The sequence below is a fragment of the Cariama cristata genome, unplaced genomic scaffold (genome assembly GCF_000690535.1).
Source record: "Cariama cristata isolate BGI_N322 unplaced genomic scaffold, ASM69053v1 scaffold37155, whole genome shotgun sequence".
Classification (NCBI taxonomy): Eukaryota; Metazoa; Chordata; class Aves; order Cariamiformes; family Cariamidae; genus Cariama; species Cariama cristata.
In genome coordinates, this window is record NW_009619928.1 from 4,712 (window position 1) to 25,179 (window position 20,468).

Genomic DNA, 20,468 nt, shown 5'->3' on the forward strand with positions numbered 1-20,468 from the left:
TTGCCTATTTGAAAATTGCCCGGTTGCCAGCCTCCATTTTTCCTCTGCAAGGAACTGGATGCAAGTTGCAGCATTATGAAGCTTTTCTATTTAAAGCTTGTATAACCATAACCTATTATAACATCATACTGCAAGTAATTACAAATGTTATTTGCTGTGTTGTTAAAAATGCAAATTAACAGGCTCTAATGAGAATGACATAAAGATGACAATCAGCACATCTCAAAGTCAAGCATCCATTATTTTTATTTCTGTTCATAAAAATCTTCAGCCAACTTTCACGCTGTGCCAAAATTGGGTATGTTCTTTTTTTTCTCAAAGCCCTCTGGGCTATGCTGCTTTCCAGATCTTCTTCATGCAATTATTGAAATGTCAGTATATATCCAGCATATTTCCATGACTTAATTGTTGAAGCATCAGTATGTATCCAGCATATTTCCATGACTTCATTTTTTCCCTTTGCTTTTGTGTTTAGAAAAGAAACAAAACCAAGGTGGGCAAGGCCATTTAAACAGGGAAATCAAAGGCTGTATCTTCCTGGACGTCTGGAAGTATTCCTCCCCCATCAACAGCTGTATTATTTTCTGAAGGGGTTGTGACACTTTTCATATTCACTTCCTTATTTAAATGATTGCCAAACAGGGTTGATGGGAGAAGGAAGGCCAGAATGATATGGAGGGGGAAGCGCACACTCCTTGGTGACCTAACCATCTTCAAGCCTGTCTGGTTTTGAGTGTTTTGCTTCTACCCAGGCCTAAACACTGCATAGTGCTTGCTGTAGGAAGAGACCTGTGGTTCCTTTAAGGTTAATTTTTGTTTCGTTTTATTTTGTTTTTTTTAATTCCCTAACTCTTCCTCAATTGCAGTGAGTTGTTTGAGTATGTTAGTTTGGTTGTTTTTTTAAAAACTTTTTCAAACTTCAACATCAGCTACCTAAATGTCTGAAATAAGTTCTGCTTTGCTTTATTCTGGCTGGCTGGAGCATGTGGGAGGATTACCTCACTTAATACTGCTTTGCCAGTGTCTGGTAGCTTTGGGGTGAGCAGTGAGTACTTCAGACCACTTCAGTTCACAAAAAGCTTGGCATTGGTTTTACATAAGCACAACAGCAAGTCAGGTTTTCTTTCACAGACTTTGAAACAAGTTGAGCAAGGTGCTAGAGGTAGATTATTGCTAGCTTGGGTTCGTTTTAGAATAAATGAAGTAGAGAAGTGAACTCTTACCCTCTAAAATGTGTGTATTTGGAGAGTAGGGCAAATGATGTCAGGAGGGAGATGGAAGAGGTCCTAGCTCTGTGGCGATGGTGGGTACAGGCATCTGGGGAAGAGTGAGCTGAGATGTCATCTAGAACTTAAGTCATACAGGGTTTAGTACAGCTGAAAGTTGACCTCTTGATGCCCTTTAGCGTGCTAAGTCAGGGACAAAGTTCCCCCTTCAGAGTACTTGTGTGACAGGAATCAATAAACAACAAATACCAACGCAGGTTTCACAACAATGGCTTCTGTGCTGTGCTGGCGCTGGGCTCATTCGTGCCAGGGCTGGTGGCAGAAGCTCCCACAGGGATCTCACAGGAAGGCGGCCAGCTCACTGGAAACTTTATGTTTGCTTGTATGCTATACATGAAAGGTTTTTTTTTCCCTAAGAAACAAAAAAAGCCTGGGAAGTATTGTTTATCTTTTGAGGGAGGCACTTTTCTGTGGGGCGTCAAGCTGCCAACTTGATGTGGAGCTGTGTGCTGTTCTCCTTAATAAGCTTCGCGCATACATGCACAGGGCAGAGGCGCTGGAAGTTGCGATCCGAAAGGACCTGGGCTACAAGGTCTGGCTTTCTGTAGCCGCTTGGATCAGGCCGTGGAAGCAAGCGTAGCTGTGAATAGTGTCTTTCAGGCAATGGCTTGGTCTGGTGTGTCACACTAGTGCCCTGGAAGGCAGTGGACACTTCTCTTGTTAGGCTTATCTTAGATTCTTCTTCCTGAGTTTTCTCTCCTCTTGCCCTCTTTTTAGGCTCTTCTCTTCTTTTCCCTGAACAGAGTCAGCTGCCAGTCTATTTGCCTGCCTAGATGGCGATGCTTTAAGAGGAACACCACATAACTTTGCTCGGAGTTCGTTGGAGGCCCCTGCCATGTTCTCTGCAACTTCTATTAGGAGGTTGTAACACAGTCTGTGGAAAGACAGCCGGTTATGTGGGTCAGCAGTATTTCAGAGTTGGCATCCATCGGTATGGCTTAGAGAGCTGCCCACCACAATGCCGGCACATCTCATTTTGATGAGGTATGGTCTTGGCTCCCATTCATTGTGTCTGCAGGGGAGCCTGGGGAGCTTTCCAGCCATTGTTCTCGCAGCTTTGCTAGTGCAGCTTTTTATTCTGTCAGCATTTACAGAGTGCTCACATCAGCTGCTTCTGTCCCCTGGATCCACTGCATGGCGGTGCATCTTTCCCCACATTTTGCTTTCCAGGTCAGCTGAGGGTAGCGTGGAGTTGTTTGCAGAAGCATCTGGCAATGAGCGTAAAAACTCTTGTTGGGTAACAGGAACGAAGTGAGTTCCTGTAACACTTGACATTGACACAAGAAGCAGGCTTGTTTTGCCGTTGCGTTCAGCGTAGGCTCTAGCTTATTCATCTGAACTCCGAGAGTCACTTGACTATTGCTTCAACCTGGAGTTTGTGAATGTTTGGAGAACTCAGTCTGTTGTGTTGGTCTGGGTTTTCATTTCTTGTGTGGCTGATAGCAGCAGCATTGGATGCAATTCCCTTGTCTGTAGCGGCAGTTGCTAGCTCCGTACCAAGTTGTATACAACTTTGGAGTGGTTTATATGTCAACTTTGGTTTGGGAATCCTTGGCAGAGAGTGAAAGTTGTGCGTCAATAAAAAGCTTTCCCTTTGTCTCAAAACACTGCATGTAAATGACTGGTCACAGCTTGCATACTGGATTTCACCTTGCCAGAAAGCCTTACCCTTTCTTGTCTCCTAAATTGTGTTTTGTCACCAGCAATTCTTGAATTCTGCTGTCATTCAGCGGCTCTGTGGCAAAAGGTGTATTATAATAGTCTGTTCTCATCTAATTGTTTATTAAAAACTCCTTGATGTCTCCGACAGCTTGAAAAATCACTGTGTCTGAAAATGAACTACCTGCTGTAGTTAGTAGTAATTTCACATTATTATAATTAGAGACTCTATTTATAAAGAGTATTGTTAAAGTGTGGTAACACTGACCACACAACACTGTATTGCTAGTTTCAATTGCTTTACTGCGTGCAGAATATATATTTCAGGTTGGCTGTTGTACTGATGCTGCTGTTTTGAAGAGGTAAGTGGCTTTGTGCTGTGGTCAGTGATTCTCATGGTGCAGTGAGGTTAGAGTAGGCAGGGTAGCTGTGTTGCTGCGAGAGACTTACGCTATTAGCTGTCAGAACTTTGTAGGTGCCCTTTAAGATACTTTATTTAACATAGCAGTGCCGTAGCTATGATGTTATAATGGTGGTGGAGAAGAAAGGGAAAAGCTAACCTCTTTCATTAGATCAGGGGGTAAAGCTGGGGAAAGATGATTCTTCCAGTCTCTTCAGTGCTTGCTAGGGATGATTGAGCAAAACTTTTTAAACTGGTATAAGTTGAGCACTCAAACTGTTGCCATATTTAAAACAAAACAAAAAAACCAGAACAACAAACTGCTTGTAGTAGGAAAATCATCATTGTGGGTTTTTTATTTTTTTGTTATTTGTATTTTTTTTTATGGGGGATGATGACTCTGCAAAGCCCTGAAGGTTTGGGTTCTTAATCTCCTGCTTTTCAAGGTGTGAAATACTGGACTCTGGACTTCTTGTAGCTTCTTTGTTGTTGCTGGACTATGGCATAATTGGAGACTGAAGCTGCAGCGGCTTTTTGAGAGGGAGTGTTTTAGGGTGTTCAGGTCTATTTTGTTTAGCTCACGTACTTGAGACATGCTCCAGAGAAGGAGCTGCTGAGCATTTCAAAGAGCTTTCTTGCTGGGGGCGGGGTGGGGGGGAATGGGAAAGCTTTCAGATTAGTCACTTAAACAGTTTTCTGGCAAAAACAAGTGATACACTGTCTAAAATACGGGGAGAAATAAACGGAGGAAAATCCTTGCTGAGACAATGCATTCCTAATTGAGAATAAAACCACGTACATATCCTTAGCAAGTCATCTTTCAGCATTGTGTAAGTTAGACATGGTGTTAGGTGAACTCAGTATCATCCAGTAAAACAAATTTGCCAGAGCTTACAAAGTCCTTGATAAGTGTCTGAGAACTCCAGGCAAGCCTGCCTATGTCTTCCAGGAAAGCGTGCTCTGCTCCGCTCTGTTTTTATAGTGTTTTCTATAAAGGCTTCAGGCAATCATAAGGGTGTTCTGGAGTTAATGGCAGCAATTTAAGTTGTGTAACTGAGCTACTAAATAACTTTGCTGTAGAGAGATGAGTTCTATTTGTTAACTTGGCAAAAATCTGCACATCGGTCTTAAATGTGCCGGTTCCTGTCCTGAAATAAATGAATGCTCCTGTAGAAGCACTTGACAGGAGGAAGGTCTTTTGCTTTCTAGGGGAAGTGCTGTTCCTGTCGATGGAGTGGAGGATTTCACACTTTGGAAATGTGGGAAATTGGAGCTCAGGTTTGTTAGGGAGCTTGTGGCTGCTCCAGCAGTCTTGCCTGAGCTTACAAATATTCTTTCCAGGCAGGGAAGAGGAGGTGTTTGTCAAGATTATGCTAGACTTATACTTTGCACTTACAAAGGTGACAAGTAAGTTGTGGGAGGCCACGAAGGTTGTGCCTATTGCAGACCTTTTTGGGATGTTTTCTAAGTATTCTTAGATGACTTGAAATTCTTCTTGTCTTCTCTCATTGATTGGCAATAATGTGTAAAGACAAAGTGCTGCTTTTTCATTTGTGGAGAAGGTATATAAAGAGTGCACATTGTGGTAACTTGGTGGCAGTTTGTTTCTGTGGTATCAAATGGATTCTGTCAGTAAACTCATTTATATAAATTACTCGCAAAGATGATTGTCTTAAATTATGAGAAATATTTTAGTAGAGCAAGCAGTTTTGGCATGGTAACTCATGCTCCATCTGTTGGACACTGTAGGCGAAACCTGTAATTGCTGCAATTGGCTTAAAATATTTTCTAGTAATTGCAAACTTAACAGTGGGTTAAACAAACACATTAGTATTTTCTGGATCTCAGTTTCTATGGGTGACCTGAACAATAATGTAAGAAATAAGCAAGTAGAGGGGTATGTTGACCTCAAAATTGTGTGTGGTTTTGTATCAACCCTTGATCTCCAGCCACAAGCTGGCAGTGAGGAAACTTTCATCAGTCTCACTCTAGAGAAATCAGGTTTTCACAATTACTTGTGATTGGAAAGAAGTGTACTTAAATATGCAAGTAGAATAATGAAACAGGAATAAGGGAATGGACCTCATATCAGTACAGAAATATGTACCTATTGATAGCAAGTGCAAGGAAAAAGAAATGCTTTATATTCAGGGTTTTAAGTTCTCTCCTTGAAGATCATTAGTGGGTGACCAGCCTGTTATGAAAGAAAACACCTACATTAGTTTCTGAAATTTAGGGAAATTCCAAAGGAGGTCTTGGGCCACATGCCTGCATGAACATGAGCTTGGTATAAGAGGAAAACTGTTTTAGATCATGTGACACTATCTTCAGCTGAATAAAATGGGGAGAAACACTTTCTTTGCTACTGTGATCAAGCTTGTTTTTCTAACCTTGCCGGTGGAAAGTCCCTGAAAGTCTCTCTTTTGATGCTCTTGTTCTATTTTCTCTTAGCTTATCTTAGCGTGAGTAATGCCAATGATGAGGTCTACAGCTTCTTTGGGAAGCGAGTATCCCATGAGTCGGGGTGGACTGCAAGCATGAGCTGCCCTCTCTTACAAAATTTGCTGAGAAAGTGTATGAGCAAACATGGCATCTTCCATTTATGACACATTTTCAACTGGCTTTTATTTTTGTTTAGGGTCATCCAGTAGCCGTCATCCGAACCAAGTGACTCCAAAGAAGAGTGGCCTGAAAAACGGGCAAATGAAAAGCAAAGATGATGAGTGCTTTGGGGATGACATTGACGAAATCCCAGACACAGATTTTGATTTTGAAGGGAACCTGGCCCTTTTTGACAAGGCAGCTGTGTTTGAAGAGATTGAAACTTATGAAAGGAGGAGCGGCACTCGTTCCCGGGGGACCCCAAATGAGAAACCAGCTCGCTATCGGCACGACGAGAACATCTTGGAATCAGAGCCCATAGTCTACAGAAGGATTGTCGTACCCCAGAACGCTAACAAAGAATTCTGCACGGGTATGCCACATCCCTTACTGATAAGGATGCAAACTCTGCCGCTTTCCTGGGGCATATCATGTGGTGGATTATTTTCCCCAAGGGGTGTCTATCGGCTTAATGTGGTACAAGCAAGGGCATTCGTTTACGTAAGATTGGATCTGTGTCTTGTATCCACGTCCAACCTTTATTTGCACTATTTTCGAGACAAAAAATATTCAGATAGGGCAACAAGGTAAGTGTTTTTGCAGTAGGGAGCAAAACTGATGGTAAGATAACAAGAATGGAAACTGAATAGGAGCCATTTGAATCCGTGCTTTGATTTCAGTAGCATGATGAACCTCCATGGACTTGATGACTGGTTTTTGAGAGGGAGAGATGGTGTCAGGATTCCGGTACATGGTAGCACGTCCTAATTTGTGCTTTCTTGGTAAAAGGCAGGAGATTTCATGTGCTTCTGATACTCCTTGGGTGGTAGTTACGTATTTCTGCATGGTTTTGTGGAACTTTAAATGCTGTTGATGCAAAAAGAAACAGTTCTGGCTCTTTCCATCCATAATTCCAAACATTCATTGTACAAGAGGCTTTCTATGTGGAGTCTCCCTCCCCACTTACCATCCGCTGCTGTTGTGTGGGAGATCGAGCCCCAGAAAGCTGGATGAACATGCCATTAACGTGCATGTAAAGTATGTGTTCTGAGAGCAAGCTCAGAACTTTCTCTCCTTTGCTTTACCTTAATTGTAAAAGGAAAGAAAAAATTCTAGGCAGATGCTTGAGTTGAAGTATTCATCAAGTGTATCATCAGGGGAAACTAGTTTAGCTCACTGGTGCCAGCTGCTGCGCAGATGTTCTCCTGCAAGTCTGGTTTCTGATCCTTGCTACTACTGAGTAGGCTCTTGGATGGAGGTGAAGGTAGTGGAGTGGATCAGGGAGCTGCCTGGCTGCAGGAAGGCAGCACTCCTAAAATTGAAATGCGGAGAATGATTATTCAGCTTCTAAGACATGGCTCTGGGGAAGGGCAGAATTCTTCTCATTTCATGGTCGGTAGTATTTTTTTGGCCAAGCACCAGATAATGGTGCTTTCACCAGGAGCCGCTTATATATGTGAAAGGATTTGCTGTAAGGAATCTTTTTATTTCTGTATATACTCATGCTGTCAAGAATAGCAAATGTACTTTATGCTACATTTAGGTGCAAATTCCCTGTAACTTAAGTCTAGTTGGGGTGTCCTGCTTTCAGTTTGAATGCTTTTTAGCACTTGCAAAATGTAGGAGTGAAGGAACTTTGGTGTTCCAGGAACATTTCTTTTCCACATCAGAATAAAATCAAATTTCGGATCTTTTTGTAGAGGGACACTAAATAGCTAAGGTTGGTCCTGGTGGTCTGGCCGCTGAGCAGAAGTGTGATCAGGTCCTTGATCTGTCATTCTTTCTCTGCCCAGAAATTCCATCTGGGGTGTGAAACACTTCAGAGAAGGAAGCTGATTCATTTGTAATGATCTGCTGCTTTTCAATTAAAAAAAAAAGGTTGTTTTTTTTTTTTAATGGTTCTGCTATACAGTGATACCGTAGTTTTCCACTTGTGTCATCCGTCTTCCTGGTCATCTGTTCTGCTCTCAAATGAGATAAAAAAATACTGGGTCATATCAGAACTTGTCCAGCTCAGTTTTGTGTTTCCGAGGATACTTAAGGAAAAGTGAAAGAACAGAGTAAATGTGCAGTGAGTTTCCCCTGAGTGCTTTGTCTTTCACAATTTTAAGCCTTCCTGAAGCAGAAGTGATAGTTCAGTATTAATCACTTTCGATGAGACTTTTTTTTCTTCTGCTTAATTTAACCTATTGGGTTTTAAATCTGTGCAGGCTTTCAGTATCTGTACGGTGTCCCATGGCAAGAAGCTCCACTGATTGCCTGTGTGCTGTGTGAATAAGCACTTCTTCATTTTCATATGTGATTTATTTTTTTATTTTTTTCAATTTACGAGTCATCTTCCAGCTGGCTTGTTTGAGGGGAGACAGAGCCTCTATGTATGTCTAGTCTGAAACAAAAGCTACTGTTAGCTGCCAATTTGAGAAGTATGGCTAATACAGTATTCTAGCAGTACAGTTCCTGGGAGGAAAACTCTTGACATGCAATAAGCAGCAAGCATCAGTAAGTAAATTCAGGGGATGAAAATGAAATCATATTTGCTAAACTCCATCGTCCTTTACTATGGAAACTCTTGGCTCCCCGTTTGCAGTGTGCTGAAGGGAGCAGCCCAGTGAAAGGACTGCTGCTTTCTTGTTTTGTTCTTGGCAAGCCTGCATAGGGAGGGTGGTAAATGACTCCTCTCTGTAGTTGCAGGGTCTCGCTAGCCTCATTAGCTACTGTTGGGTGATTAGTCTCCTTTATGGAAATCTGGATTTGTTTGGAAGAAAAGCTGTCATGTCGCCCAACGGGCAGGGTATTGACAGCTACAGTTCCTGTGCTGAGCAGGGCACGTTCGCAGTCCTGTGAATGACAGTAAAAGTGTCCTAATGCTGCATCTCTCTTAGATGTTTTTCCCACGGAGGGTGACTTCCTTTGTGTCCGCTGAGGAAGTTTACTTTTGCTTAGGAAATGCTAATGGTTATCTAGCAAAAGCTCTTGTAAACAGTTGTAACTTGCCTGCTGTTTCTGGCATTTGGTCTAGCGCTTTTTGTAGCGAGTCAGCCCTCTGAGGGACAGAAAGATATTCAGTGTGCTTGAAGTAATGATGGACTGTCACTGGAAAAAAAAAATAAAATCCCGATTTCTTTGTTTCACAACTGGAAGGAGGATGCTAAGCTGTAGGCAGCCTGCCTCTTAGTGGCTCAAAGAGCAGCAGCTGCTGAAATTAAATGAGAGTGCCAATAGCCCCGAAAGCCGTGATTTTTGATATTTCTATGGCAAGAATTCTCTTTCTGCTTCTGAATTCTCCCTACAGAGTTTTCTCTGGACTCCTGAGGGGAGCTCTACTTGCAAAAAGCACTTCCTAGTTACAGGACAGATAAGTACTTTGTAATTTTTTACCCTAGGCCAATCTTGAAGATGATTGTCTTAAGAGCTCTGGCTGATGCAGTGGTTATTCTGTCTGCTATAATAGCACAAACAAAGTGATGCTAGTGATTGACAGTGAGCTAATAGCCAGCTCTTGTCACTGTGGGAGAGGAAGATGTCTGTGAATCCTTGCATGCTCTTTTATGCCGTGTTTCCATGGAGCTCGGAAATAACCAGGATCGTGCAGTGGTAAAACCAGCAAACTGCTGATGCCAGTTCCCCAAAAGACTAATCTGCAGGGTTTCCAGTCTGTTTTTATTACTGACTAAAATAAGTTGATTCGTGTAGGATGTAAGCAAAGCTTGATGAACGCTTCAGTCCACCAGGATGCTTTTCTGAGAGCTAATTTTATGGAGCCAGGCTGACAAGTAGGTATACTAGCATGTGTTTTAGAAGTAAGCAGGGAATGAAGATGGGGATCTCTTCCAAACAAAAATGAAAACCTGGAGCTAATAGAACTTACTAGATCTTTGATTGTGACTGAGCTGAGGCTGTCCTTGGGGCTTCACATATGAATCGCTCCCAAATATGTAATTAGTCTTTACTCTTTTGGGCTGGCTGCTATTGATCTGTCTCTTTATTTACTGTTACATGACGCTTGAAAGTGGAAGTGCAACTGCTTAACAAAAATCTGCCTGCCTGGAAAGGCTGGTCCTTCTATGAGATGTGAGCTGTCTTTTTCTACTTTGAGAGCTGTCCAGCTTAGAGACTTTAAACGTGTGTTGGCACAGGTCTATCTCTGTTCCTTCTGTTGGCTATTGGCATTGAAACGATCTGTGTTTGAACAGCACCATGTTTTGAGATCAGGTCTTTTAGCAGTAACTGCAAAGCCAGCATTCTGCAGGTATGTTGGAGCTCAGAGGAGTTTGCAGTAGAATGGAGTATCTCAGTTCATCATCAGTGACTGTATTATATAAAGTCTCAAGTATACCAGGCTGTCCAAATGGTTCCTTTTTGCAGTTCATCTCTCCTTTTCTCTTAACTTTGTTTAATCGCTGCTAGCACATATCACATGCATACCATGGGTTCCAGTTCGTGATGATTACACTGGATTAAAATCTCCCTCGCCTGGACTGTGGGCATCAAATGGGACTGAAATTCTCATATGCCACAACACCTCAACTTTCCATTTTCCCACACCGTGTAGAGGGTGCAGAGGCTCGCAGCGGGCTTGTACTCCAAGCCTGGCGCTTTGAGCAGTGGTGTCTGCCAAGACAGCGTCTTTATGAGCACGTTGAGTTGAGTAAAGAGAAGACCTGTATACCACGTAGGTAAGGTATGTATTTCTTTCTTTGATGTACAGGTAAGGCTTTGTCCAAAGCAGGTTCTCTTCTAGTTAATGCTGTTAGAGTAGAAAATGTGCTGTTTCCATCTCAGTGTCTCTTGTGGAAAATAAGTGGGATTTTTCAAACTCCACTGCTATAGAAACTGTCCAGTGAAAGCAGGGCTGTGCTGAAAGAATCGAACTAAGTGTCGATATTTCTCTGTGCTCCCCCTAACCAGACTTCAAGCCTCTCCTTCAAGAAACCTTTTTATCCCACAATAAGTAGATAGTGAAAGAAAATGTGTGCTTAGAAGTAAATCAGTGCAGGAGGCAGAGCTTATGTGCCCAGGTCAGACTACAAAACTAAGGCTGAGTCTGTTCTGTGAGGATGATGCCGACGGCATGGTTTTTTTTGTGTGCCACGTCCTTGACTGACTTTTCTGCTCTCTCTAGCTTTTAGCTCTTCATTCTATGGATGACTGCCTTACAGCGATTGTGTGTATTGAATGTGTGAAGTATTTCTGGGATCTTTGAGTAGAGTGCAAATTAAGTTCACTTTATCCAATTGCAGGAGAAAACAAAGTGGTCATGGGGCAAAGTCTCTTTGTCCCTCAGACAGTTTTTTGCTCAGCTGGAGTGAATTGTGCACTAATGCTGGGAGAGGCTGACATTGGAAGGTCAGCCAGAACTCCCGCAGAATTTGTCTTAATTAAAAATAATGATGATTTTAAAAAAAAAAAAAATCTAACCCTTAAGGTTGTGGAGAAAATCATTCGTGTTTCTGCGGCAAGTAATGGTGTTTTTCTGAGTCTGCAGGCAGGTGGCTCCAGCTTTACAACCAGCAAAAGACAGCAAGTAATGTCCCATCTGCCTAAACTGGACAAGAGTTAGACCCACTTCATATAACTGCATCTTAGACCATGAGCTGTGTGTCTCTGGAACCTGGAGTGAGTTACTGCTGAAGGAAAGAGTTAGTGGTGTTATGGACAGCTTTCAGGAGGTCCTAAGTCAAGTTCCATCTTATCCATTCCTGCAGCTTGCCTGTATTTATTTTAGCAGCTAGAGAGCTGCTGAAATAGTCAAGAGAAAAAGATGGGGCTTACACATTGAACTGCTCTAGCAGCAGCCCTCTCTTTGTTTCCTGCAACTGCAAGCGTGGGAGGTGTATGGACTTCTGACAGCAATGTTGCTCTGGGCTTATTTGAGGAAAACCTCTCAATTTCTTAACTTCTGGAGAGTTAGCTCAGTCTTTCTGCTGGCATGGGGTGTTTTAATCCAACTAGTATGTGTGTAACATTGCACAGTGAAGCTGGGGGAGATAACTTGTTCACAGTTATAGTGCCCAGGACAGAGTGTGAGTCATAAAGTGAGAATACTTTATATTTAATCAGGCTCCAGCAGTACTCTGCGTGTCACAAAACTGTTTAGTCTGTATCTGCCTTTTTTTTTTTTTCCAGGCAGCTGTAAAATACATTTATTTAATATTAAAAGGCCTGAGCTAATTTATTTTATTACCTTCATTACCAAACAATAAAGATGCACTGTCCAACCCAAACATAATTGACATTGGCAGGAGTTCAGTTTTGTTGCAGTAGTGTTATTGTTTGTGGGTTTACACTTCGCCTCCTTGATTGCTTTCTGCCAGAGTTTATTTAACTCCCTCGGCCCTGCTTTTGAGAAGCCAGTCTGACTGGTTGGACCTTGCGTGAGTGTGAAGAAGGGAAGTTCTCTTGGCATTTAAGCCTGCTCCTCAGAGAGAGCAATTAGGACAAAGTGTAGCACTGGCGTGCTAAATGCAAGTTCATCTCATGCCTCTGCTGCCTCCCAGTAACCCCCTTTGCATTAACCCACTGGGCACTGAGTTGCATCTAGCTGGTGGTAAGTGTGGGTTTACTAAAGCTTGTGGTCTGGGGAAATTGATTGAGGGAAAGATGTAAGGTTACAGAGAAGGTTGTTGGCAATAGCGCATACTAAATTGGGTAGATACAGACTATAGATAACTGTTTTCACCCTTCTAGGTTAAGGAGTTTGTGCAAAATTTAAGCAGGGAATTTGTGGTCCTGCAGTTCAGAAGGAGCAAAAGTAAAGTTTGGGAACCTCCTGTATCAGGTGCGTAGAGGATGCATCCCGTCAAACTTTTTGGAGAGATCCTGACCTCTGGTCACTCATTCCAAGTCCTCCCTCAAGCTTGAAAAACCAGACCTGATGAAGTAGCAAAAATATGAATGGGAAAGAGGCAGCGCCGAGCCTTGCGTGACTCTGGAGGCTAGAGGGTGTGTGAATGCAGGGCAGGTGCGTGACTAGTGTGACAGGCTTAGGATTATTAGTGGCTTATGACTCCAAATGTTCAGCGGCTGCTATCAGGAGTTTGAAATGACTTTGATAATGTGCATGCTTGCATGTGTGCTGCATGTAACGAAAGACTGTTAGCAGAGGTAGCTTAATCAGCAGTTAGCATGCAAGGTCAAGTGTTTGAACGCATTCGGGCCCTCTGTATCTGCAGAGTGCTAGCCAGTGAGTTCAGAAATGAAGGCCAGAAGGATTCATCAGGATCTACTCCACAACATTTTACCTTGCAGGAATACCTCCGATTTGACTGCGAAAACCTCAAGATGTACAAAACCTGCCGTTTCCGCCGTAGCTCGACTTAGTGGTTTGTGACTGGGGCACCCTGGGGAAATATGGCAGTACAAATAATTCCTCACAATTAAAATATGTGCTGCTTTTCTCCTTTGAATATGGCACTTGCTTGTTACAACTGGTTCTTGTTACGTTGTTTTGTCTGCAAAAGAGTGGGAGCCCACAAGTAACTGTTAAGTTTCCTCTCCGAGCGGATGTGTATGCTGTGGCTGTTTGCCTTTGAGCTCATATCGCTGCAGAGCATTTTCACTGGGCCATAAAAGGCTTTTCCCCGTTAGCACAGGCGGTCCGAGCCCTGCGGTGCTGCTCAGCTCTGGGCTGTGATGAGCACCCGGGTGGCTGCCGTTGCCTCGAGTTGAGAGGCGGAGCGGCTGATGGGAGTGCGAGGGTGAGTCAGGGCTGCTGGCTGTTAAACACCGCAGAAGCAGAGTGTGCTGATGGAAGGACCAAGTTCACACTTTGGCCTGACTTTTGGTGGTGTGCCTGAGTTGTAGCAGGCATCAGTCTGAGTCCTGGACCTTTTTGACCTGTCGTACCTGACTCCCCTGCACCTCATCTGCCTGTTCCAGAGTAGGAACTAACAGTAAATTCATGGAGCCCTTCCTCAGCCAGACTCTGCTGGGATTTGCTTATTTAGCTTGGAGCGGTGCTTGTGAATGATGTGAACAGAAGGAGCTGAGAGCTTGTCTTGCTGGCAGCTGTGCTCTCCAGCTATGTGGCCATCCCGTATGGGGAGGGAATGAAGCTGTGCTTCTCCTTAGCTGAGTGACAGTTAAGGACATCCAGGCCTGGCAGGAGTATGTTTCAAGGGAAGAATAGTGTATGTTTCTGATTCTGCATAGGTGCAGATCCTCAAACACAGAGCGAAGAGGCTTGGATATCAGAATTATTTTGGAGAAAAGTTAGAATTAAAGAGGCTGATTTCTGTGGCTGAAGGTATTCAGGGATGTTTCCCTGGCTGCTGCAGCAGTTTTCTAACCTGTCACTTACGTTTTACACTTCTCTCTCCATATACCGTAAGTAATTACTTTCAGTTTCCTTGTCCTCCAGTATTCAACACACCACCAAAAAATTGCTGTGGCTCCCCTCAGAGCAAGCTGCTTTTTGGTGGCAAAGAATCCTCCGTATTTATTTCCAGGAGAGTTCACAGATGTTACTGCAGGCTTTATTTCTGTGAAGTCAGTGCCAGCTTGGCCTGCTTCGAGAAGGAAAGTATGAAGAATCGACCAGAACCAATTCAGGTTTGTGTTTCTCTTACCTGCTGATTTCAGGCAAGCTTGCTGTAGAAACGAGTGGGAAGGATTGCATTGCTGCCTACTGCAGGCGCTGTTCTCAGCACTTAACGAAACCTCTCTTGTTTGTTTGTTTTCCCTTGATCCACATGCTGGAGCATTTCCTGGCTCACAAACCAGGCTGTCAAAAACATCTGAGAAGTATTTTTCTACAGACTTTATTCTTTCAGACGCATCGTTCCCCTGCTGCTTCAGTGGATGGTGATTCAGCTTTTGTGTCTGAAGCCAGCTGTTCTGGGACAGCACTGTTGAGGTGGTGGGGACACCTACCTAGTAAATGCGAGACGTCTTGTTTGGCTCTGATAGGTGGCTGAGGGGCTGGAAGTTTGAGGCTGGTTGCTACCGATGTCAGCAAGCATAATACATTCAAGCTTTGTTGGTGGGAAATGTGGTTCACAGCTTCTCTTCTGACCTTCACAGTGGTTAGAAACACTTAGATGTATTTGGGCATGGGTGTGGGTTAAAGCACCGGTGGCCTGGAGACCATTAAGAAAGAACTTAATATTCAGTCTGCAAGTCAAAAAGGCCTTCTCTTTCAATTTATGTGTTGCTAAAATTGCCAGCTGCCTGCTGAATTTTTGTGGAAACGAATTATTTCAGGCCCAGCAGTTGTGTTTAGCTGTCCCTGCTTCACTCAAACAGAGTAAGCTGACTCTGATGCAGTGGTTGGGATTTGTTTGATGGTCTCAGAAGGAACCTGGGTTACTGGGTTAAGCAGATCCTTGGTAACAGCTAATAAGCCTTTTCACTGTCATTATTTCTAAGTGCTGTTACATAAAATCTTACCAGTCTGCAGCATTCTGGAAAAGTCTGTGATTATACCCATTTCTGTCTTCCTCCCTCCCCTTTCTTTGAACCCTAGACTCTGGGCTGGTCGTTCCAAGCGTGTCTTACGAGCTTCACAAAAAGCTGCTCTCGGTTGCTGAGAAGCACGGACTGACTCTGGAGCGGAGGCTGGAGATGACGGGAGTCTGCGCCAGTCAGATGGCCCTGAGCCTCCTTGGGGGACCCAACAGGTAAAACTCTTCCCTTTTGCTTGGTTGTGGGTTTGCCCCCCTCTAAGCAGAGCTCAGCTTATCTTGTTCCGCTCAGTGGGGGTGAGGTAAGAGAGGCTGAGAGGTTACCTGTGAGGTCAGTGTAATGTAGATGCCTGCTGCCACTTCCACTAGTCCTTTTGTGGTCCTGCAGCTGGGAGCAGCCATCACCTCTCTGCCTTCCTTGCCTCTGGAAGAAGAAACTCACCCCAATGCCCTGCAAGACCTGCTTTGTAGCTCATGTATCAGCCTGTTTCCAAGTAATCATGAAAACAAGTGTGAGGCTCGGGCTCCTGAAGCGGCAGGAAGACTACAGTAGGTTTCCATGTTCACGCTGCCTTTTTTCCCCTCTAGCCTCTCTAGAAAAGGACTGGCTGAACATACCATCTTGCATGAATGACTGACTAAGGGCTTCTTTTTGGCTTCTGTATCCCAGAAGCAGAAGTGTCTCTTGACTCAAAGACAAAACGGACACGGCTGAGATTTTTCTCTCTTACTGGGAATTTTTTCAGGGAGCTGAGCTTTGTACGGGTGTAGCCCAAGGCAGATTAAACTATTGCAGAATATTTAGTGAGCTAGTCCTTTTCGCAAATAGGTAAACCTTTCCTTTGTTGTTTTTACATCTTACAATTTAATGATATCAATAAAACCAAAAGTCAGCTCATGAAAACAAAGTGCTGCTTAGCTTTTCACAATGCTGAATTAGCTTTCCGGCACTTACACCTAAACTGGGAATATTCTGCTCTTTTGGAGGGCCCAATTTGCTAGCAGGTTTGGAGTGCACTTACTGCTCTTCTCATCAATATACGTGCTGACTCTTTTTGAAGAGGTCTGCTCTGTGCCTGCACTACCACAGCTGTTGATGTGGGCAGACAATTGCATGTGTATTTTTATGTTGTTGATAGCTGCTCCAAATTATTTGCTCTTGAAATGGAAGGTAAGCCTTATGTCTCCATCTGTTTATTCGGTAGTACTTTACCAGGACCCGGTCGTTTGATTGAGAGCAGTAAGTGACGACATACCAGGCAGCACTGACCCTATCAACTGAACATCCTACTGTAACCCACCGCTGATGCATTGCAGGCCATTTAAATAAATCAACTTTATTTTTCAGTTGGTGAGGCTTAGGGAGCAGAAATTACTTTTTTTTAACTGTGGCTCTGCTGACAGGGTAACTCACCCCATATTTTTAGGGTTGTATAGTTAGCTTTCTTCTAAAATCAGAGAGGCAGAGAAAAAAAACCTCCTAAAAGTGAAATTGCATTGGCCTCAGGCTTGCTACATGAGCAGTGAAAAAGCCTTCTGCTTTGAAAGTGCAAGCTGGCCTCCTGGTGAACTAGGATAGACTGGGACCTTGTGCTCTCTGCTGCGGGTGCAAGGAAGTCTTGAAGGGAAGCTGCAAGCAGAGCAGCTCTCTGGTGTCAGACTACAAAAGGATGTGGGTTCCTTCTTCGGAGGTGACGGAAGATTTGCAAAACACCTGTCAATTTGCATTTTACTGATTTTTCTCTTGTCGGAAGAAGGTAAGAGATTCTTGGGTTTATTAACAGTCCCCTTTTGTCTGCGTTTTAGGCTGAACCCGAAGAACGTACATCAGCGGCCCACGGTAGCCCTGCTCTGCGGCCCCCACGTGAAGGGGGCCCAGGGGATCAGCTGCGGACGGCACCTCTCCAACCACGATGTCCATGTCATCCTTTTTCTACCCAACTTTGTCAAGATGCTGGAATCCGTCACCAACGAGCTGAACCTTTTCAGCAAGACGCAAGGCCAGCAGGTGTCCAGCGTCAAAGGTAAGTGACCGAGGAGTGGACCTGACCTCTGCCGTCCTGTCGCCTGGCAGAGACCCAGTGCTCAGCTCCCCAGTGCCTGCCCGGTCTGGTGGCACCATCTAGTGGCACTGCCATAGGCAGGTGGCTGCTCGGAAGCTGGCAGGAGGGCAGAGACTTTGAGAGGTTCAACAGTGGAGCGGTTGTGCTGGTACAGATGTTTCCTGTATGAACAAATACGGCAGAGCTGCTGTATGGATCTCAGTCAGACCAGCCGTTCTCTTAGGATAAGGCCTTTCCTTGTTCATCATATCGGAACTGCAAGTAAATGAGCATCCAACTGCTGCTTCAGACCAAGCGGACAGCTTTGCTGAACTAGTCCCAGCAGCTGTCAAAATTCAGATCTTAGTATGCCCTATAATTAACTGGTGCTCTGTCATCTGTGAGAGCGCTGGCTTCTGTTTGTCATTTCACGGGCGTTATTTTCAAACCTCCTTCGTTTAAACTTCTTGGGAGAAACAAACCTGGGAATTGGAGCACTGCACAATGTTTTGTGCTTTGGCAGGGTGGAGGGCTGTGCTGTGCTGGCTGAGCTACTTGCCTGTTACAAAAGATTATAAAAGACTTTGCACCAAGGACTTTGTGGTTTGTCAGGTAAGGGGAATACAGCAGATGTGGTACAGAGCAAGGGAGCGCAGTGAGACTGACAGAGCTCAGTGAGGCAGGCAGCAGTGCAGCACACAAACTGCCTTTCCATAGCAGAGGTAGTTGGTGTGTTCCAGAAAAATAGCCTTTTTTTCAGCTTGCGGAATATAAAATCGTCCTTTTATAATGGAGGGAGAGCACCACTGCTTCCCTGGGCTGCCTGGACTGGTGAGCCAGCTCAGTGGTGGCATCTGGGGCTGCTCAAGTGCTGACTGCTTGATGAGGTTTATACCTGAGAGTCTGTGAACATTCTCCAGAGTGCTAAAGAGCTTTTAAATGTTGGTGTCGGTGTCTTTTGCAGAAGGACGTCTATAGCAACAGGTAAGGCCAGACTGTATGCAGTAAGACTGTGGGTGCTGGAGGTGAAAATGAAAAATCTGCTGGCAGGGCCAGAAGGGAAAGCACTGAGCCTTAGCTCGTGGTTTCAGGTTGGTCCTCGGTACTCAATGATGTCTGTGTTTCTTTCAGATCTCCCAGATACCCCTGTTGACCTAGTGATCAACTGCCTGGATTGTCATGAAAATGCCTTTTTGAGAGATCAGCCTTGGTACAAAGCAGTTGTGGACTGGGCCAACCAGAACCGGGCACCCGTCCTCAGCATAGACCCTCCGATAAATGAAATGGAGCAGGGCATCGATGCCAAGTGGTCGCTGGCCTTGGGCCTGCCACTGCCCCTGGGCGAGAGGGCAGGGCGTGTGTACCTCTGTGACATTGGCATTCCCCAGAAGGTCTTTCAAGAAGTGGGAATAAACTACCACTCGCCCTTCGGCTGCAAATTTGTCATCCCCCTGCACTCCACTTAGAGCCCATCCAGCCACACGGCTCTGAAGGGAGAGAAGAGAGAAGGAGGAGGTCTGTCAAATAAGCTGTCCAGTGGATCCTGACTAGTAAACTCGTGACGCCTTAAGGATGTGAAGTTCTAGAAAGTTTTCCTTCCAGAAGAAACATTGTGTATTTAAAAAAAAAAAAAAAAATCATAAAATGAAACAAAAAAAGAAGGAAGTGAATGTTCCTGCAAAGCTGTTTTCATTCTCTTGTGCCATTGTATGAAGGAACATGCAGGAAGATGGTGTCTGCCCCTGGCGCAGGTGGCCGCTGCTGCCCAGGCCTGGCCAGGAGGCTGTTTAAGTGAGGGGGGTGTACGCGGAGGGGTGGTTTGGAGATTTGAGATGTGTTTCCATCCTTCTGGGTGGGTAGACCCAGCAAGGGCATCCTGGTGGGAACAGCACCCCGTGATTGTGTAGAAATACCTTCTGTTGCAGTCATACCGGGAGGGAGGATTTGATTTCGTTCAGTTGTTCTTTTTGACTCCCCCCTCCTCTATGTTCCTGAAGGCAGTTGTAGCTCGTTCTCCCTCCTGGACCCTCCAGCCCCTCAAGGAGAGCGTTCCCTCTTTGGAAAACTTGTGTCAAGAGCCAGAAGCTCTCAGGTCGCACATGCTCTGGGAACACTGGTGTCCTCAGCTAGGCCTTACTTGCTTATATACTCTGTTGGCTTTTTGTTTGTTCGCTTAGTGGGTGAAGCCCAGGTCTGTGGGAGTGAGGCGTGTTTTGGAAAAGGACTTTTCCAGAATAGTTGTGGTGTTTTGGTTGGTTTTGGTTTTGTTTTTTTTCCTCTCCTTTCTTCTTTCTGGCACAGTGAGTGGCTGAATCAGGGAAAGGATGGCGAAGCAGGGCAGTGTCACTCTGAGTTTGTGTGGCGTATGGTGCGGGTCATGTTTGGGTAAATTCCCCCAGTGCTTCCAGTATCCCTCCTACACTCAGTGTGGTTTGGGAAGCAGGTGATGGGATCCATTCATTCCTTTTGGGCTTGAAGCCTGCATATAGGGTGGGCTTGTGTGTATGTCTGTGTGCTGGGAACCAGCTTGAGGAAGGACTTGGGTCCTCAGCTCACACGGTCCTGTTTACCTGCAGGAGCTGGCGTGGTGAGAGCTGCTGCCCTCCTGGAGGGGTATGGTGGGAGGTTCTCGTCTGAATTGCCGTAGGGGATCTGCCCTGGGTTGCTCTGCTAACTGCCCTTGTGCTGCATTTGCTTCCCAGGTGCTGCCAGGAAGCGTTGGGTTCTCTTTTCCTGCCCGATGGGGCCTCGGTGCAGTTCCTAGAACAGGGACAAGCTGAGAAGCCATCAGCTAGCTGGCTTTGGAAATCCATCGTGCTGGCTCTGTGCGTGCTCTCTGAAGGCGCTGCGCCTGGTAGCTGACCCAGGGAAGTGCTGAACCTGGGGTGATGCCGGAGGTGCTGTAAGGGCGAGTTTGTCCTTCAGAGGAGCCGGGCAGATGCAAGGCAGGGGTACTGTTCTTGCAAAGAGGCGCTCAGCTCCCTGCTTGCTCCCGATGCTGTGAGCATGGACAGCGCTTGAAGCTCCGCTGCTGTTCTGGTACCTTACCTGTCCCCAGAGCTCCTGTGGGTACTTAAGC

The 20,468-nt window shown here is 44.9% G+C and overlaps 1 protein-coding gene across 1 annotated transcript in view; it reads left to right on the top strand.

Moving 5' to 3' along the window:
• EDC3 (enhancer of mRNA decapping 3) overlaps nt 1-19,559 on the top strand; it is a 22,093-nt gene extending 2,534 nt beyond the window's left edge. The window contains exons 3-6 of the mRNA XM_009701431.1: nt 5,984-6,319; nt 15,410-15,563; nt 17,154-17,371; nt 18,521-19,559. Of these exons, the coding sequence (XP_009699733.1) occupies nt 5,984-6,319; nt 15,410-15,563; nt 17,154-17,371; nt 18,521-18,855 (1,043 nt within the window). The 3' untranslated portion in view covers nt 18,856-19,559. The remainder of the gene's footprint in view (nt 1-5,983; nt 6,320-15,409; nt 15,564-17,153; nt 17,372-18,520) is intronic.
• The last annotated feature ends 909 nt before the right edge of the window (nt 19,560-20,468 follow it).